Source organism: Procambarus clarkii, chromosome 13 (genome assembly GCF_040958095.1).
Source record: "Procambarus clarkii isolate CNS0578487 chromosome 13, FALCON_Pclarkii_2.0, whole genome shotgun sequence".
NCBI classification, from domain to species: Eukaryota; Metazoa; Arthropoda; class Malacostraca; order Decapoda; family Cambaridae; genus Procambarus; species Procambarus clarkii.
The window spans coordinates 7,606,307-7,627,620 of record NC_091162.1 but is presented as its reverse complement, the minus strand read 5'-3'; the positions used below and the strand labels follow the sequence as shown (position 1 = coordinate 7,627,620).

The 21,314-nt window shown below is 40.1% G+C and overlaps 1 protein-coding gene across 1 annotated transcript in view; it reads left to right on the top strand.

Moving 5' to 3' along the window:
- Positions 1-18,671, top strand: part of Mtpalpha (monolysocardiolipin acyltransferase Mtpalpha) — a 23,311-nt gene extending 4,640 nt beyond the window's left edge. Inside the window, exons 2-8 of the mRNA XM_069323608.1 lie at positions 1-1,203; positions 2,803-2,925; positions 4,243-4,414; positions 9,498-9,605; positions 11,969-12,075; positions 15,026-15,121; positions 17,892-18,671. The exon at positions 1-1,203 is cut by the window's left edge and continues 209 nt beyond it. Coding sequence (XP_069179709.1) covers positions 1-1,203; positions 2,803-2,925; positions 4,243-4,414; positions 9,498-9,605; positions 11,969-12,075; positions 15,026-15,121; positions 17,892-18,092 — 2,010 coding nt within the window. The 3' untranslated portion in view covers positions 18,093-18,671. The remainder of the gene's footprint in view (positions 1,204-2,802; positions 2,926-4,242; positions 4,415-9,497; positions 9,606-11,968; positions 12,076-15,025; positions 15,122-17,891) is intronic.
- Positions 18,672-21,314: the final 2,643 nt, after the last annotated feature.

Below are 21,314 nucleotides of genomic sequence, written 5' to 3'. Positions count from 1 at the left end.
GGCAAGCCTGGTTGCTTCATTGCTGGAGCAGACATTAGCATGATAGAAAAGTGTCGCTCGGTTGAAGCGGCAAGTGAACTCTCCAAAGCATGCCATGACATTCTCTTCCGCATTGAGAAGAGCAAAAAACCTGTGGTGGCAGCAATTATGGGCTCTTGCTTAGGTGGCGGACTCGAAGTTGCTATGTCTTGTCATTATCGTCTTGCTGTGAAGGATAAATCTGGACTTGGATTGCCTGAAGTTATGTTGGGTATTCTACCGGGGGGTGGAGGCACTCAGCGCCTCCCTAAACTTGTAAGTCTTACCAATGCACTGGACATGACCCTTACTGGCAGAAATGTAAAGGCTGACAAGGCTAAGAAGATAGGCCTAGTTGATGAACTAGTGAACCCACTTGGTCCAGGTTTATTAGCAGCAGATACAAATACATTAGCATATTTGGAGGAGATAGCCATTAAGACAGCTAAGAATTTGGCCAGTGGTGACTTACATCCAAAGAGAGGTCCCAAAAATGTTATGGAAAAAGTCATGAATACAGCTTTACAATATGATTTTGTAAAAGACCAAGTCTTCAAAAAGGCCAAATCAACTGTGATGAAGCAGTCGGGTGGGCTCTATCCAGCCCCTCTAAGAATCCTAGAAGTCATTCGTACTGGATTAGATAAAGGACCAAAGGCAGGCTATTCTGAAGAATGCCGAGCTTTTGGTGAATTAGCCATGACTAACGAGTCTAAAGGCCTAATTGGTCTCTTCCATGGACAAACAGAGTGTAAGAAGAACAAATTTGGAAAGCCACAGCGACCACCCAAGACACTTGCTGTACTTGGAGCAGGGTTGATGGGTGCCGGTATAGCACAAGTCTCTATAGACAAAGGTTACGTCACCATTCTAAAGGACGTGAACAATGCTGGGCTAGCAAGGGGCATTAACCAGGTACAGGAAGGACTAGACAAAGCAGTTAAGCGTAAAAAGTTCTCTAAATTTGTTGCCGACGAATACATGTCTAACTTGGAGCCCACCACTTCTTATGATGGCTTAAGAAACTGTGACATGGTAATTGAAGCGGTGTTTGAAGATCTGGCCATCAAGCACCGTGTGATTAAGGAGGTGGAAGCCCATATTCCTGATCACTGCATCTTTGCCTCCAACACTTCAGCTCTCCCTATAACCGATATTGCAGCAGGCAGCAAACGCCCAGAGAAGGTTTGTTATCACACTTCAATTTTTTTATTTTTTATTTTTATAGCCAGCTGGAATCCTGTACATTGTTCTTGGGCACTATTTTTCCACATCGACCGTGCTTTTTTTCTACTCTCGGTCTTGAGGTGTCAGAAATTATGTAGCGTCATATAGTATTTTGTTTCTTGAATATGTTTTAATATTAACAGTACTGGCATTGGCTTTTGTTTACTGTGATGGGGAAGTTCATTTCATTTAAAAACTTTATCTTATGGTTAAAGGTTGAATTTTTTAATCTTTTAATATCCTGTGTCCTTTTCTACAAGAGTACTGTAGTTAATGACGTAGTCATGTGCATTGTATTAGGGACCATTAAAACCACAATCCCATCCCACAATCCCATATTAAAGTGGCCATTGCATTCCTATAAAGTATAGTTGTTCCTCTCCTGTATACCCTAGTAGTGGGTTCCATCCTGGAGGTCAGTCATTGACCTAGGGGGGGGGGGGACTGTGATAAGCCTAGCAGGCTTCCTCTTCTCGACAATGAGAAACATTGAGGCAAATGGTGGGGGGGGAGGGACCTTTGACAAGTCACTGGCTTCCTGTCTTCAAGACCACTAGTGTTAGTGGCCCACAGGTAAATCGGCTAAAATCGAATGCATTCTCAATAGGTGTTGGCCTTTGACCATCCCTCTTTATGTTCCCGACTCGTGCTTAACCCCTTCCATCTGCTAATACTATTTTACCGTATTTTATTCATTAGAAAAGACAGGACTCTTCAGAACACTACATAATCTCCTCAAAGATCTGAACACCTTTCACTCTTGATGCTTTATTTTCTCTCCATGTTGTCATGCTTAATCAAATCTCCAGTGGATGGACATGACATTGTAGTACAGTATAACTTTTTTAACTTGTCTGTATCTTTACAAATGTGCACAACTTTGAATAAGTGTACTGTAAATAATATTTCCGAGCCCATAAACTTGGGTGTTAAAATATTTTTCATCACTTAAGATTTGTTTCCATCATGAAAGGCAGTGACTTTCATGAAGCCATTCTTGCAACTGTTTCGTGTTGTACACGATGTATTACATTCCTTATTTATTGAAAACACAATTACGTAATGAAATAAATTGCAAGAATGTGATGAATCTATGAATATAAATGTAGGCCTTGCAATGGTATTGAACCTGTGTCCCTGAACTCCTCAGCACACAGTCCAGTCGGTTGTGTGGAGGTTATCTTGAGGTCATCTTGAGATGATTTCGGGGCTTTAGTGTCCCCACGGCCCGGTCCTCAACCAGGCCTCCACCTCCAGGAAGCAGCCCGTGACAGCTGACTAACACCCAGGTACCTATTTTACTGCTAGGTAACAGGGGCATAGGGTGAAAGAAACTCTGCCCATTGTTTCTCGCCGGCGCCCGGGATCGAACCCGGGACCACAGGATCACAAGTCCAGCGTGCTGTTCGCTCGGCCGACCGGCTCCCTTTCGGATGTCCGAAGCGTTCAGGGACGTGGGTTCAATTCCATTGTATGGCCTCGGTATTTACTCAGCATTATAACCGAGTGTTGTTTGGGCATGACTTGGTACAAGTTTGGGTGTTGGTGTCCACACAGGTGATAGGCATGCACTACTTCTCCCCCGTGGACAAGATGCAGCTGTTGGAGATTATCACGACAGAGAAGACCTCCCAGGACACCACAGCTGCTGCAGTCGACGTGGGACTCAAGCAAGGCAAAGTAAGTCCTATCTAATCTTTTTAGTTTTACAGTACAATTGTAAATATTGCGAGTAACTTTTAATTGTGTTTGAGTCTTCCAGTGTAAAATGGCTTGTATTGTGAGAGATACTGGTAATGGACGCCGGGAATACTTTTGTGATCGCCTTAACGCTATCGCACTCCATGCGGGCGTGCCGCAGACTGTGATGTCATGGTCCCAATGTTTGGGAGAGCATGCGGTGACACCAAAAACTGTATACTCTTTTCAGTTTTCTCACCTTAATTCTTGTGCTATGTCGTTCATTTTGGCATCATTGTGTTCGCAATAGAATTCCCTATAGGGGTATATGCATATAAGGTCCAAAAGCCCGCCGTGACTCCCCACAGCAAAGTCTAAAGTCGGCCAAGTTACCCGTGAATGAGCACCAATTGGCACACCTGCAGAGTAATGTATATACTCGTTCAGTTTGATAACATCAATTTTCGTGTTACATGTTTTATTTTGGTATCAAATTGTTCGCAAAATAAAGGCGCGTATTTTAAAACTAATCCCATAATAATAGAACAATAAATGGAATTTTAACAAATATTTTAACGTTTGAACGCTCGTCGCCACAAAATTATTTATATATTTCCAGTGTTCTGACACCATTTTTCGTGTTACGTCTTTCATTTTGGCAGGTATTTTAAAACTAGTCCCATAGTAATAGAACAATAAATGGAATTTTAGCAAATACAGTGGCACCTTGATTAATGATTGTAATCCGTTCTGGCACCGAGCTCGTTATGTGGAAAACTTGTCTTAAGAAACGAATTTCCCCATTTAAAATAAAGGAAATAAATTTAATCTGTTCCACTCCCAAAAACATCCATACTTGTATGACATTTTATAATGTAAATATAATACTGCACATGTACTAGTAGTGTTATAAATTGAAATTTGAACCAGTAATATTGTGAACATTTTTTTAGTGGACACATTTGTGATGTTTATCATCGTTATTAGCACAGGTCTGTAATTTAGAGGGTCTTCTCTGCTATCATTTTTATAGATTGGAACTATGTTTGCCTTTTTCCACATATCTGCTAAGATTCCTGTACTCAAAGATGTTTGGAATATCAATTGAAGTGGAATTCAGGTCAGGTGCACATCCTCCCAGAACACGAGGTGAAACCCATCTGACACTTCAGAGAAAGTATGCAATATTGTCTTTCCTGCTGGTTAAGTATTAATAGTAACCAGAGTTTGCATGGAGGTTTAAGCCATTTGGCATTTATAGATAAATTATGCTGACATTGAGAGTACTAAATGATCAAATGAAATAATTTTTTTCAGGTTGTAATTGTAGTTAAGGATGGGCCAGGATTTTACACTACAAGAATTTTGAGCGTCATGCTGGATACTGGCATACTGCTGTTCCAAGAAGGTGTAGATCCCAAAAGGATGGACAAAGTTTCAAAAGCTTTTGGTTGGCCTGTGGGTACTGCAACACTGCTTGATGAAGTTGGTAAGGAATTAGTTTAAACTGACAGTTTAGTGGAATGGAATGTTATTTTATTAATGTGAAGGTGTTTTTTTTCAGGAAGTGCAATGTGTAAGATTTAATGGCATAATGAGTGATTGTTTCATATTGATATTTTCATACGGCAAGGTTGAGTAATGTCTGCATGGTTGTTCATCACATACTATATGGATAGTAGTCGTGAGGGAAGTGAAGGCGAGGCTGTGAGAATGGGATATTAATTCAATGTATGGTAGGAGTAAAGTAGCGTATATCTGATTTAACGTATATAAATTATGTAGCTCTTGAAAAATGCTTCCATATATAGACTAGTTGAGTTTTATTGATGTACTGTATGTGTGAAAAGACTAACAAAGGATGTACTGTGGGCAAACATATTGGTAGTGGGGAGAGTAGGCAAATACAAATACACGAGTACACAGGGCTCACATTTGCCTCCTCAGGTGTAATGACTGGGAATTTCACAAGAGACCTGCAATCACAACCTTGCAACTTGTAATAGCCACTTGCTAATTACCCAAGGGGATAATAAATCTAATACTTACAATACTGCAGTAGGAGGCAACATTTCGGAAAGGCACAGTCAACAATGAGGGGTCACTGAGTGTTCATAAGCAGGTAGTGAATGCAAGAAATGATCATCATTAGAGCAGATGACAAGATGCCGACATGTCAATAGTCAAGAAAATACATGATGATAATCTCTGCCATGAGCAAGTCATAATTTTGTCCCATGAGTTGCCCCAAACTACTAATGTTATAGAGTGTAAGATGCTGGGGATCTTGCATCAAAAGTTTGTTGATGCAGGCTGTGAAGCAGCTCTACCCTGGTCTGTAATCAAGACTGACATAAGTGAATTAATATTGCAGGAGATTAATAATTGGGAAGGAATTAATTGAAAGCATATATAACAAAATACCAATTTATTACAGAAATTGAGCACTATTACATTCTGTTAAGAGAGTATCATGCCAGCAAAAGCCGTGCAGTCAGCATTATCCAGCAGGGAGATATCCCATAGGGATTGAGCTTAACATTTGTGATGACTCTTTGGCACTGGCAAAGCAAGGGAAAATGACTGGTATACACAGCAGAATACTATAACACTTGTCAGACAAAAACACTAGCAATGGAGTTATACCTTATCACAGAACTATACAAAGTGTATACAAGATACATCAATTCCTGAGAAAGATAGCACAATAACACACAAAAATTACACTCGATATCCCCCCTTCCAGACACCTTGGGGCCCAGTTGTCTGGATAAGTAGTAGTGGCTGGATAAGTAGTCGTGGCTGGATAAGTAGTCGTGGCTGGATAAGTAGTCGTGGCTGGATAAGTAGTCGTGGCTGGATAAGTAGTCGTGGCTGGATAAGTAGTCGTGTCTGGATAAGTAGTAGAATGTCCCCTAATTCCCCCCCCCCCCCCCACCAGCACAAACGATAACAACTTTATGCACAAAAGTATGTAACATTATGTTGTTGTTTCACTAGATACTTTAAACAAAAATCATAGAATAGTGGTAATACAGCAACAATATATATGGTACTCACCATGTGTCAACATGTTTCTCTACATATAATAATACTGTAATAATAATAATTAATAATTATGATCTTGCAATAATGTGAAGGTGAGTATGGTGGTGTTAACATAGGGTTGAGGCCTAGATGTTGAGGCTTGGCTTGGGTTTTTGTTTAGTTTGGTTAGGTTGTTTAGTTAGCTCTGGTTTGGTTAGCTCTGGTTTGGTTAGCTCTGGTTTGGTTAGCTCTGGTTTGGTTAGCTCTGGTTTGGTTAGCTCTGGTTTGGTTTGGATCAGATCAGTTCGGTTTGGTTAGCTTTGGGTTGCTTTGGTTTGGTCAGTTTGCTTTGGTTTGGTTAGCTTTGGTTTGGTTAGCTTTGGTTTGGTTAGGTTAGCTTTGGTTAGCTTTGATTAGGTTTAGTTGGGTTTGGTTATGTTAGTTTGGAGATGTCACAATAACGTGGCTGAAGATATGAAGACTAAACCACACACCAGAAGATGAAGGGACGACCACGTTTCGGTCCGTCCAGGACAATGGTAAAGTCAATGGTCTGTCCTGGTTAAGTCAATGGTCCGTCCTGGACCATTATCACAATCGACTTGATAATGGTCCAATACGGACCGAAATGTTGTCGTCTCTTCATCTTCTGGTGTTTGGTTTAGTCTTATGTTAGTTTGGGTTTGGTTAGGTTATGTTTGGTTGGGTTAGGTTAACATATTCTAGTACAAATGTTTCATTGGCATTTTAAATTTGCTCAGGACAGAGAATCACGATCTCAAATATGGACACATTCCTCTGCACCTCTGTCCACCACCCAGGAGACATTCTAGATTCATCTTCCTTTATAAGGTGATGATCGGATAATAGATCATCACAATATGTTTTCTCTTGACTTCACTGCTTGTTGAAGCCCTAAGCAACATATTCACTGCATTTCATGATGTTCTAGTAGCAGAATGCAAAAAATATGCACAGATATATAACAGTGAAAGCGAATGGGGGTTTTGTCCGCTGCGGGTAAACAAAAGCAAATCCGGTCATGCCACTGGCAGCTTGGTGGCTGGCCACGGAACTACATAGGCTTCTGAGTGGAGGTGCTGCCTGGGGCCAGATTGCAAACGAATAGATGGAATAAATGAATGATTGAGGTCTGATAGCAAGGTCAGGGAGTGTATAGGTCACCAAGATACAATAATTACGTGTACAACTGATCCACTGACTGGTACTGAGTATGTCAAAATATTCTTGTCTACTCGAGACAGATGAATCGACACTCGATACAAAAGTCATACAGACTCCATTCAAATGTGAAGTCATTAAAATCGAGATGATAATTTGACACTGGAAACGGTGGTCTCCCAAGATCAAAAGGTATAAAAAATTTTATATGTTGTATCTTTAATTTGGGTTAACTTGGTTATTTCTATTTGAATTTTAACTTTCATTTTGTTATTGATTAAATAAATAAAAGCCCAACCTGGGCAGGTTGGGTTAAAGAAAAACTCAGTATGATTGGTATGGTCCAATTTGGTATGCTCGAAATAAATTTTTTAATTAATATTCAGCTGTGTTCACTGCTAGATAAGAGAGGTATTAAATAATATACACGTGGAAAATAATGTACTATAATGTACAGGTCCCAAATGTACACAGTAAAATAACAACATTGTGAGCTTTTCCTTGTCTTCATGACTTCCTCCTGCAGCAGTTGCCATAGGTGCATTAGGCAGACTCCCTTGCATGAGCTAGAACTATCAGGTATTCAAGAAATGCCTAGAGCAGCTTTCTCAATACTTTCCCAAGTATTCTGTCAAGATATGACCCTTCAGAGTGGCCTACTCAAGACAGAGTTATACCTATAGGACTGTGAGTCATGCTGGTCGTGCCATTCTCTGTGTGTATGAGGTGCACTGAATGGTAAAGGTCCACATCAATTTGTTTGAAGGTAGATGAGTGCTAGCATGGGGGTCGTGTAAGTTAGGTGGTTGATATCGAGAGTTAGGTCTAACGGAAAGATTCGTTTTTTTTTTTTTTTTTTTTTTTTAACTCTTGCTCCCAGAGCCATCCCAAACTAAAACTTATACCAGTGTGAAAATAAATTTAACTGTATAATATCATTTTTACCCCCAAAATATTAGATGTACACACAACTCACAGTAACGTGATACATCAAATGAAAAAAAAATGAAACAAAGATGCATCTAATTAACAAATAAATATTAGATATACTTTTTTATGTAAGTCGGCCACGTGCTTTATGTGAACGCCTGTTATCCAGAAATGCCTGTTATCTAATTGGGGTTTGTTCGGATAAAAAAGTTCTGATAACTGGTGGGTCAGGAAGTCTGAATAAAAATGTGCAATAAAGATGGAACAAGTTTGCCCAGTAGCCGTACATGGCGCCACCTGAGCAGTGTTCATACACTAATGGATGGCTCGGAAGCTTTCAACTCTGCCGTGGCATTAGGTACATTAGAGTACATGGTGAAAAGCAGTCTGCTGAGGTTACCTCATCACCATTACTCTCCACTTCAGTCAACCCAACACTATCACCATCCACCACCACCTTTTGTATCTAAATACATGCTTCATCAATTATAATCTTCAAGTTAACAAGCAGATCAGAACTTCTCATATTGGTGAGTACAAACAAACCACTGTCAAATTTCTGCAACAAAATTATAAATTTTTTCCCCTATAGCTTTTCAGGATGATGAACCACTTATCCGAACACAATATATTACCCGTTCAGTTTCGGTCCCAAGGGGTTCGGAGAGCACATGGGGTGACTGTATTCGTATTTAAGGTCAAAGATCATGCCACGTGATCTTGAAATAAAAAAATCAATATTTAATGTAAATCTTTTCATAAAAAAAACTTCCTTCACTTCAAAACAAACCCAACATGAAGGTTTTACCTCAGAAGCAAAGTTTATGAATTTTTTGTTGGGCTCATAAGCAAGTTGTAGTATTTTGTATCCCATTGGCAACCCTGCTGTATGAATGTCATACATCACTTTGGACTAAAATTTTGTATGTGAATGTTATTTGATGTCCTCTACCATCCTACCAAATTTCAAATAAATCCGAGATGGCTGGGTTTGAGAGCTGTGGGGATTTGGCATGGAATGACCCCATCCTTCTTGATTATCTTGAGATTATTTCGGGGCTTTAGTGTCCCCGCGGCCCGGTCCTCGACCAGGCCTCCACCCCCAGGAAGCAGCCTGTGACAACTGACTTAACACCCAGGTACCTATTTTACTGCTAGGTAACAGGGGCATAGGGTGAAAAAAAACTCTGCCCGTTGTTCTCACCGACGCCTGGGATTGAACCCAGGACCACAGGATCACAAGTCTAGCGTGCTGTCCGCTCGGCCGACCGGGGAGCCGGTCGGCCGAGCTCCTTGGTCGGTTTGATCCACATAAACTGAATTTGTTTTGGCATATACTGTACAGGCGAAGTGGCATCTTTTATGATTCTGTACTCCAAAGATTAATGTATAATTTTATGGCTTATTGAATAGTTGTATTTTTTGTTTTCCAGGATGTGATGTTGGCTTGCATGTGGCAAACCACCTTGTTAAAGTGCTGGGTGGTTCCAGAGCTGGTGACATCAATGTTCTGAAGGATATGGTAGCTGCTGGATTCCTTGGTTGGTATATATTTTTGCTTTAGTAAGTTATGTCAAGTTGTGACCGAGTGTGAGAAGACCATGGTGTAAGGTAATTTAATTATCTGGAGAAAGCACTTAAGTCAGTAAGACTATTTAGCACTTGAAAGAGCACAAAGTGGGTGGGAACCAGGTGAGCTGAAAGTGGTTCGTTACACGGGAGTGTGTTTGACGTTGCACCACGTCACCAATTGAGGAACTGTGCTCATCTGGTCTCAAAGTGTAGTGTGTTGTGGAGGATTTATTAATGGTGATGTTTGCTTATGCTCTATGTTGTGATCAGTCCTATTAATATACTCTAAATATTTTACATTGTGGTTAACATACTAGTGTAAACTGATACTATTGGTAAGAATTGGCACTGATACTCTGTAACTCATCTTACATAACACATCCATCAATTAGTGTGGGATAATGGTGCTATGTTCAATATTCTATACATATGCATTATTTTAGCTATTGGCATAACTATGTCGTAGCTGTTGCTGTACATTACCTTACATGCATCATTCTTCCTTGGCTTAGTTTCCACTTTACAGTGACACACAACTTCATTGTGCTGTGATGACCAAATCACACCAGAAAATCGAGAAATGACAATGTTTCGGTCCATCCTGGACCATTATCAGGTGGTGCAGCTTGATAATGGTCCAGGATGGACTGAAACGTTGTCATTTCTCCATTTTCTGATGTGTGTTTGGTCATCATATCCTCAGCCATGTTGTTGTGACAATTTGTCTGCTCATGTCTGACCTGTTACATAGTCAAGTGATTATCGCTTGTTAACAGAATGAATTCTAGTTGAATTCACACTTGAACTTGATTAAACCACATCCGAGGGCACGTAAACTACAACAATGGTAGTACGGCCAGATCAGGTACTACCATGGCTGTTATTGGAGGCTACAGGAGGACTTGGTCTTCTGTTACTTAGAATTTTCACGACATCTTGAAAGGGAACAGACACGAGGCCCTAAACCTTAGACTACTAACGTATTCCTTGCAAAATTATGGAAAGATTAATCGGTGGTAGAATAGTGGAGCACTTGGAAAGGATAATCTTTGTATTGAATGGAGAACAAGGTTTTTTGAGTGAAATTCATGCCTGACAAGTTTTATATGTTTGTCAGTTACCAAGACAAGACAGGCAAAAGAAGGCTGGGTAGAATGTATTTTCCTAGATTGTCAAAAAGTATTTGATAGTGTTCTCTCTGAAAGTTATACTGTAGTGTATAAGATGGTGGGAGAATCTGGAATAACCCAAAAGACAGCTGCGTAAGGGAGTACCTAATGCATAAGAAACAAAAGGTCAGTTATAGGTAGTGGTGAACTTCAGGGATGGAACAAGCAGTCCTCCAAGGCTTGGTCCTACAACCATTACTCTTCTTAATCTATATAAATGACCTGCCGAAGGGAGTGAGCATGTACACGTTAATGATTGCAGACGATGGTAACAAATGAGAAGTAATATCTGAGGAGGACTGTTGGAGTGCTGCAGAAAGACATTGATAGACTCCAGTAGTAGGCAAACAAATGGCTATTAGAGTTTAACCTTAACAAGTTCATAATAAGGAAGACGGGAAAAGATGACAGGAGACTAGAAGGAATGTACACCCTAAGGAGAAGGCAACTACAAGAGTCAGAAAGAGAGATACTGTACGTGGAATTGGCTAAACAGTAATTCCGATGCTAATATTGTAAGCATGTACTAGATAACATTGACAGCATATGACACGCTGGCAAAAATACTAGTTTTGATAGATCAAGGAAATTTGAAGACGAGTACTAAAATTCATGGCATGGAATCCACACCTCGTGAGACCTGAGTTGAGGAATAGAAGGGATATGGTAACTACCGGCGCATACAAACTATTTTAGATAATAAAAAAAAGTGGACAAGAACAGCCTTTTTAAATTGAGAGAATATAAGAGAAACAAATTTCTGCCATATTGGAGTTGGAGATATGTGGTAGGAAGTTTAAAATGTGTTCATTGAAAATTAGTGGGGTGCCATAAGCACAGTTAGAGGTCACAGTTTGATCATCAGAGGTGAACTGAGTGACCTGCTAGACACTAAATATTGCTGGAATAAAGGAAGCTTTCAAGAGATTTAATAAGCTCTTACTGGAGTTACCAGATCATCCTGGTTGTGATGGCTATATGGGCCTTCAAGCTACAAAAATAAATAGTCTGTAGGAGAGAAATGTGCAGTGTCCATATTGAATTCCATCCCATCCCCATTGCTCGAGTTTCTGTACCTATCTGACTACTCACTGACCTGTTCACAAATTCAGAATTATAAATTTAGATAAAAATGTCACGGTTAACGTGTTCTCTCCTTACAGGCCGTAAAGCAGGTAAAGGTGTCTACGTATACGAACCGGGAGTGAAGGAACGAAACGTCAACGAAGGGGCGCTGCAGATCCTGAAGAATTATAGTGTTGCCCCCAAGGTAAAATAGTTTGATTTAAATTAAGAGATTTCATTGGTCAGATCCATGAACTTTACGGGTGAGGCAGAGTTGTCTGTACAGTAGTAGCTGGTGATGTAGATGCACTAATAATCTTAGAATTGGGTGTAATAAGTAGAATAATGAGTGATATTGGGAGACTTGCCTTGAAATCATGCACTTAGATTGAGTTTCCAATTTGATCTTTTTTTTTATATATAAAGTTACATTGTGTATTTGAGTAGTGTTGCCCCTTGAGTATAATTAATACACAATTTTATGGTTGGTCTACATTTTGATATTGTAGGTTTTCATACACCAGTCATGAAGGTCTTCTTTAAAAATTTGGATAATTCAGACTTTTCCTATATACCATAGTCTTTTATTTTTGTTTATACCTTAGTGTTGCAGGTTTTATCATTTGTTAATTTTATTTTTAAATGTAATGTATAAATATTGAGGTTGTATGTTGGAACTGAATCTGCGCCCCAGATCACCTAAGGCACCGTGTCAGGAGATGAGCACCTTTTGCGACACCTGTGTGTGGACGGGGTATCACGTACCACTTGGCTTGTGGTACTGGATGGTGCTTTCTTAACTCCATGCAAGTCAAGTAGTAATCTGCTCAGGATACTTTTAAGAATTTTATGGTCCAGTCGCTAGTACGTGTGTGTGTGTGCCTGAGAGGGTTTGTTATCTTAAGGTTATCATTGAGATGACTTCGGGGCTCAGCGTCCCTGCGGCCCGGTCCTCGACCAGGCCTCCTTTTTGTTACACACTCCCAGGAAGCAGCCCGTAGCAGCTGTTTAACTCCCAGGTACCTATTTACTGCTAGGTAACAGGAGCATCAGAGTAAAAGAAACTCTACCCAATTGTTTCCGCCTCAACTGGGGATCAAACCCGGAACCTCAAGACTACGAATCCGAAGCGCTGTCCACTCAGCTGTCAGGCCCCAAATATTTGGCTAAGGCATTGTTAGTCGTACGGCCCCAATATTTGTTCAGAGATTCATCTCACTATTGTGATATTGAAAATAAATGTATAATTTTTGGTGGTTAAAAAAATTGGCACACTTAAAATTTCAGAAGAGGTGCAGAATGATACATGGTGTAGTAGTAGTCTGGATTTGTTAGGTTGCACTGTACTATGGAAAGTATTTACACTCATTTGCACTTTTAATTTCAACTAGACCTTTACTCAAATGATCTGTGTTGAACTGATGACACTTAATGTCAGGCTGAGCTTTGTCTGCACCTAAGTGCACGACAAATTCTAACCTCTGAGCTCTGCATTTCAGCCTCGGTTATTTAATGCAATGACTAATTATTCTGTATTATATTTGCTTTTAAAATCGTATATCGAATTTGTGTTGTAATGTGGGTTAATCCACATTGAGTAAAAGTTGAGAGTGTGGCTTTGGAATCTGGTATTTTTAAGGAGCTATCCTACTGTTGCAGAAACAGTCACAAGTGTCAAGCATACTGGTGAAGAGATAAACATGTGTGTTTTGTATACAAAATGGTTCTACTCTATACAGTTTAGGTACTAATGGAAAATATGCATTGGTTTGGATATTTTCCTATAGGATGACATTTTTAAGACCAGTTGCTCCCAATTCTTGAGGTTATCTTGAGATGATTTCGGGGCTTTTTAGTGTCCCCGCGGCCCGGTCCTCGACCAGGCCTCCACCCCCAGGAAGCAGCCCGTGACAGCTGACTAACACCCAGGTACCTATTTTACTGCTAGGTAACAGGGGCATAGGGTGAAAGAAACTCTGCCCATTGTTTCTCGCCGGCGCCTGGGATTGAACCCAGGACCACAGGATCACAAGTCCAGCGTGCTGTCCGCTCGGCTCCCCAATTGGGCCCCACGCTAAAGGAGCCCTGTGCTAGGATAATCTATTCTAGTCTTGAGTAAGACCACCTTCTAACAGAGCCATATCTGTAAAGTATTGGCATAAACCAACAAACTTGCACGCTAATGTTTGTATGTGCAACTCTTTGACGGGATACTGCACACATAAGAGTCTTATAGGTTTACAGGTACTTAAGAAAGATAACATTGTTATATTGTCAGTTTTTATAAATCCAAAAAAATAACTTGTTTTAAACAATGCAGTTCACTTGTATCTAAAATGCTTTTTTTCTAAAAAAAAATTTGTATTTAATATTTTTAATAAATCATTTCACTAAGACCTTGGCTGTGAACCTGGGGGCCCTGCCAAAAATGTTCCCAATTGGGCCCCCACAGCTCCTAAGACCGGCCCCGCCCTGTACGTACTAGTATTGAACCTTAGGCATAAGAACGTGCATCAATACACTTTGTATTTAGATGTACACGTTTTGTAAGGTAGAGGTTATATCTACTTGGTACTTCCTTCCTTGTCAAACTGTAGAAATCCTGGAAGAAAACAGGCAATTAGAAAGAATATTTTGAGGTGAAAGGGTTAACCAGGGCACGATATATAAAGTTATTGAAAACAACCGTTGAAAGAGGCCTCAAAATTAGCTAGTTATTGTAACTAGAGAAGGGTTGTGGACTTTTAAAGTTCATTACTTCAGTTAGCTGCAAGAGAATATTTTCATGTTCAGTACATGTAAGGATCTTGTAGTGGCCTGGTCACCACAGCTGGCGGTCAACTAAAAGGTCTCCCATTTGATTTTAGCAGCAGGAGAGAGATGTTTAGACGTGTTTGCTTTCAGGGGACTCCTCTGTTCAGCTAGCAGTAAGTCAGTACCCAGGAGTTAGGCAACTGGAGTGGGTTGCATCTTAAGGAAGATCAGTAGTTGACTTGGGGAATCTTGATAACCCCAACAGCCTTCCAGTCCCTCCAACAGTGGGAACCTTGTGCCGTACTGCGTGTGATATTAATTTTTTTTAACGATAAATTTTATTTAAAAATTTATTTGTTACTGAAATGGCTTTTTGTATCGTTAATAATTTTTGTTTTTAGCTTCCTTTGACGGATGAAGCAATCCAGATGCGCATGGCCAGCCAGTTCATCAATGAAGCAATCCTTTGCCTACAGGAAGGTATCCTGAACAACCCGGTGAGTATATTTTGTTGCATTCCACTTCATTGGGAAAATTGAACAAGTTTTATATTAGTAATTAGATACAGTACATTCATATTAATTTATGAAGTTAGCCAACATTTTTGGTTTCTGGAAATTAACATGAAAATGTCTCTATGTACAAATTTGAAATTGATACACTTATTGGTTTTTGGGTTTGATTCTTGATTAGGGCAAGATGTTAAGAACATAAGAATGAAGGTAACTGCAGAAGGTCTATTGGCCCATACGAGGCAGCTTCTATATATGTCCACCCAATCTCATTCATATATACAGTATGTCTAACCTACGCCTGAAAAAATCAAGGGATCCTACTTCTATTATGTTAAGCGGTAATTGGTTCCACAAATCAACAACCCTCTTACCGAACTGGAATTTACCCAGGTCTTTCCTAAATCTAACACGTTTGATTCAGGAAATTTTGGACACATTTCCTTATGCACTGTGTGTGTTTACCAAGAGGTAGGTTGATAGCCTACCAGACTCGCAGGACCTTGGTAAACTCAAGAGGCTTCCTGTACATGATTGCTGGGTAACGTGCCAATTAGTCTTTAGGTCACTAGGCTTACACAGTGCACATTCCCTAATGCCAAGTGCTGTACACAACAGCAATGATGTTATTACCCTGTTTACCCACTTGGTTGGCTGGCATCATACCACAGAAAATTGGGACAAATTCTAGGAAAAGGTTGTAAATGTGACCATTGTTTTGTTTTATCTTGAACACTTACGTACATAGGATGGATCGTGGTGGCCCGGTGCCGCCACCTCTAGCAGAGTATCAACAGCACTGTGCTATTACTTCATAAGACTGAGTGTATAGCACTTCTCTGGAGTTGTCCTGTGCAAACAAAACATTTACTTCCTCCCCAGTGTTGCCACCTAGCCTTGTTCCTCAACCACCCCATTTTCTCATTGCTTTTCACACAGTCTCTGCTACCTTACTCTCACCATGTATGCCTAGCATCTTGGTCTTCCTCTTCTCAAATACTCTCATAATGAGTGTACTGGTCTTTTTCAAAGATGGGATGGCAAACAGTCTCGGTGCATTCCCCCAATTGTGTAATTTATAGACTTATAAATATGAGTTATAGATATAAGATATAACTCTTATATCTAGTTTATTCCTTGCTGTATTGTAATGCTAATAGTGGTGCTCAGTGTGTTTATTTTTCCTACTCTAATTGTTGATTGTGTCATGATGGTGAATAGAGTGATTTTCAAGAGGAAACTAGATCTATTCCTCCAAGGAGTGCCGGACCAACCGGGCTGTGGTGGGTATGTGGGCCTGCGGGCCGCTCCAAGCAACAGCCTGGTGGACCAAACTCTCACAAGTCGAGCCTGGCCTCGGGCCGGGCTTGGGGAGTAGAAGAACTCCCAGAACCCCATCAACCAGATCAACCAGATACCAACCAGAGTAGGCACTACCACTCCATGCAGATATCTTGACTGAATTTCCTATGTTCTTGTTCTAACTAGGGCTTAAATTTCACCCCTCTCTCTCCTTCCTGAACATTGCTCAAAATTTTAGGTTGGGCAATTACATCCCAGATCTGCCTTGAATGTAGAGGTGGTTCTGGGAGTGGTGTTGGTGCGGCCGGGTCTGACGAGGCCTCCGGGCTGGTCAGGTACCCTGTGGAGGGGTTTTAACCACTTCCTTCTTGAACCAGAGGTCTGTTAGTAATGCCTCTTGTATTCACATGTTGAAAAGACTTGTTTGCTTAGTTTGTGTGGATTTATTGTACTCCTACCTTTAAATGGGGCCGGTGCGTGAGGCGAACTTGCAATCTGCTAGACATACGTAGCATTAGGCGAGAGCGCCCGTAATCGCGCACGTCGTGTGGCTCGAGAGGCCTTCAAAGCAGCGCCTCTGTATTGTGTCACGACGATTCCTTCCAATCTCCGTGCGATCACTTCTCCAGCCTACGACTGCACATAGTCAGCTATCGATCGGTCTGTGTGCATGGGAACAGAGCACCAACTTTCTTCCATGTCATGGGAAGGCTGAACAAAAACAGTGGTCTCGCCTCTCTCCACCAACGAGGAGGCGACAAGCCACACGGCACCTCGGATGCATTTTCGATGGTTCCTTTCATATAAAAGGGGTGACGCCGAGGAAAATAAGACTCGCGTCCCTACCAAAACAATCGTGCATCGATTCTTAAGCCATTATTGGTGTTATGGTGACCAGAGTTGGTCCCACTCCTCTTATTAATATTTTCCACACCAGACCACAGTATTTCTTGCCTGGATTCAAGATCTATAATTTAAGAAATTTTAAGTAGTCCCAATAAATTAAGTGTATTTGGTGGCTTCTGAAAGTAAATATTCCATTGCACATAGTCCAGTTCAGCAACATCTCCAGGCTTTAATTGAACGGATGTCAGGGTGCAACATATTCCACCCTGACATACTGAAGTAGTGTTTTAAAAAGATGGTCATGGAGATGGATAGAGTGGTTTTGGATTACGAGGTAGTCTTTTGTCATGTCAAACCTTCATATTGCATATTGTACTATCTTGCCAGTGAAGTTACTGCCTCAGTGCAGTAGGGAATGGAATTTGCAATCAACTTGGTATATATACACCGTTATAATATATAAAACAGGAAAAGTCGAGTATTTTAATTAATGTCTTGTTCTGAGATTTGCATATTACAGTTTAGCTTTGAAAATTTGACCCAGTTTAGATGGTTATTTAAATAGCATCTGATCATAATTCTAACTGCATTTTTTTGCCCTTATCAGCTTGAGGGCGACATTGGTGCTGTTTTCGGCTTGGGCTTCCCTCCATTCTCTGGTGGACCATTCCGCTTTGTTGACACCTATGGAGCAGACAAATTAGTGGCCAAAATGAGAGAATATGAAGCAGCATATGGAGCATCGTACACACCCTGCCAGTTGCTGCTTGATCATGCTGCAGACCCATCAAAGAAGTTCTTCAAATAAATTACCTTAATTACCTGCTAAATATTTGAAGGCAAACTGAAAATTTCAGCGTCTTACCTAATTTTAAGGGTAAAAGGAAAAGTCAGACTTCCAACTTGATCTGCTCTATCATATTATAAATTAAAATACCTATTTGTAATACAAGTACAGTACCCCTGTACTGTATATTTTAGAAATATTGTAACTGTAGGCACATAGTCATAACACTTGTTCATATTTGTACACAGTTTAGTTGATCTTAGCCATACAGTATTTGATATTTTTCATCTTGTAGCGTGCAGAGTAAGACCTCTTCCTGGTGACTATAAGGATGCAACCGGTGTGTGTTCTGTGCCGTGCATGAAACATTTAATAGTGTATATTTGTAAATATGGCAGAGGTCTTATCTTTTTACAAGTTGATAATGGATAATGAGTCATGCACGGGCATAGAGTTAATCAATGCAACATTTTAGGTTAGTGTTTTTGTAAAATACATGTAATTGTTTAATGAATGTAGTTAAAGAAGGCAGTTTAATTACATGTCCTGAAGTTTCATGGTACAGTACATGAATTTGTTATAAAGAAACTGTTCATAATCCACTTTGTTTCATGAAACCCTCAGCCAAGTCTAGTTAATATTGGTACAAAACATATTTAATACAACGCTTTTTGTATTAGCCATTTATTTTGTTTGACATTGGTGGTAACTAGTTGTTCAACTTTCCAAATGTGTGTAAGTATGTTGGTACATGTTTGAGTGGCAAATTTGGTTGTTGAATTTGCTAATTTATCAAGTGCCAACGAGGGTGGGTACTTAGTAATGCTGTATTTTGTCTATTGAAGAGGTTGTTGTGTTTAATATCGGTTGGCAATTTGACAGGATTTGTCGACATTAAAAATTGCTTTCTTGAGGCATTCAAGAATTCATTAAACTTTGAAAATTATTGTCACAGAAGAAACTATTTTGATAAAATAACTGAAAACTTGAGAGTAGGAATAGCCATAGAATGCAAACAATTAAAATATTTGGTAAAATGCTGTTTTAATGAAGAAGAAGAGGCCTTTATATTATGGGTCAGTGATTAGTGGAATTTTATCATTTTGGTACTTTTTGTTGCTGTCATTTTTATATTTAATGTGCATATGGAATATTTATTGAGAGCTTGTTAAGAGCATCTCTAGTATTAGCAGCGTAGTGAATGTCACGACATGTTTTAGTGATGTATAATTTAAATCTCTGGTTGGTTGCATCGGCAGACACTTGATTATGTTTTGCAGTATTTTCTTTTTATCGCTGCTATTACAAATAATGAACAAAATACAAAATGTATTCCAATTGGCAGGGTTTGTGACAGCAGTTAAAGAAGGTGTGCTTCACTGATATCAACCGTGTGAATAAGAAGACTCGTTCATATTTTTCAATTTAATTTAAGGTCAATGTAAATAATTTTGTTCAGTACAAAAATGCCTTGGAAGGCAATTTGTCCCATGAGAACAAGAAGCAAAATTGATTATAAAATCATAAGTGTATTGCTGGACTGTTGTAGACTTTCATTTCTGGTATTAAGACTGAATTCATAAGAGGTAGAACAGAGGCAAGATGTCTTTCTGCAATACTAGTAAATCTTAAGGATGTTAAATCTATATGATAGAGGCAGTACAGACTTTGAGGCAGTTGCTCAGTTGACCAGCTCTTGCTATAATATTTTCAAGCTTTATGGCCTATTTATAATATTCATGTATTAATCTGCCAATGACTGGCCATGTATTATAACAATAGCAATACCAGTCACTATGCTATACTACATAGACTTAATTTATGCTAATGAAGTGCTCACATCATCTGGTCAAGCACCAGAGGCACCAGCAAGTTGGGAATTGCCAGAGTAGGCAAAAACTGCAGACCAGTATACATACATGTAGAGAGTGCACCAACCAGGCCTGAACTTTGCAGGGACTCCACAGACAGTTGAGCACACGGGGGAATGTCCCCAGACCTGCCCCCAATACCTGGAGTGGGGATGGAGGGAGGGGTAAAACCAACTTTGCAAAACATCAACCATACTGAATAACCACAAAACATTACTGGCCACCAAAACAGAATTATGATAGTTTTCTTTAATATAAAGAAATTATTGGTTTGTGTATTATTACTTTTCTACATTTTTTTTTTTTTTTAATCATGTGCCTCATCACACTGATCAACACCGACTCTGAAAGGGTAGTTTTAGTTGGTTTAAGGCGAATAGCTCAGTAGCTATCTAAAGAATGAAGAGTATTTGTTCAAGCAACAGGAACAAAACCAAGGAATTTACTTCAAAGTCTATAGGTGTTGTTCTATACTAAGACAAGTGACATGAGCCAGGATGAATTCCCTAGGTGGTGGTGGTTGTACAGGCCAACCAGCTAGAGGCGGTGTAGACTGGTGGCATAAAAAGTATGAGAGTTGTGTGGGTGAAATATAAGAAGCTAGCACTGGGTATGCAACACTGGGGTTCCCTAGAGGCATACACCTGGTAGGCTCATTTAGCCCGGGGCATTCATAGCGAGTGGTTATGTTGCGCATCCCACTGTGGCGCCTCGCCAGCTGTTAATGCAGTTAAGTGGTATGACGTTATGACACCCTGGTGCTACATAGCCTTCCTGGCTTGGTGCCCTCTTTTGATAATTACTTATGACATCCACCAAGGAACTGAGCAAAAACCATTGCTCAGGTCATTGCTTTAATTTGGTGGCCTGCTTCCTTTAAAGTAATAAATTGTTGGTTGTAACCCATAAGACATGAAGTATTGTGTTTCCTAGGGAGAAATGGTGAGTACATGCCATTGTAGAAACATTGGTTTGGTTGTTCCAGGAAGATTTCTTCAAGGTCTACCTTGCTGTAACAAGGTATTGCTCTATTGAACATTTTGGAATGTTCACAGACCTTGAATATGTCTTCCTGGGATGACCAAACAGATGTTTCTGTAATGGCAGGACATCACGTTTCCCCCTCGTAAACCCAACCAATGCTTCATGTCAACCAGGCTACAACCAACAATTAATTTATTACCTGAATTTGGTGGTCTGCTTCCTTTAAAGCAATGCTCTGTGCAATGTTTTCATTGCTTAGTTCCTTGGTAGATGCTGCCATAACAATGGCTGTTAACTATGATGACAGCCGGCAAGGTGCCAGAGTGGCATGTGCAACATAACCACTCGCTATGAATGCGCTGGGACAAATTAGTGTACCAGCTGTGTG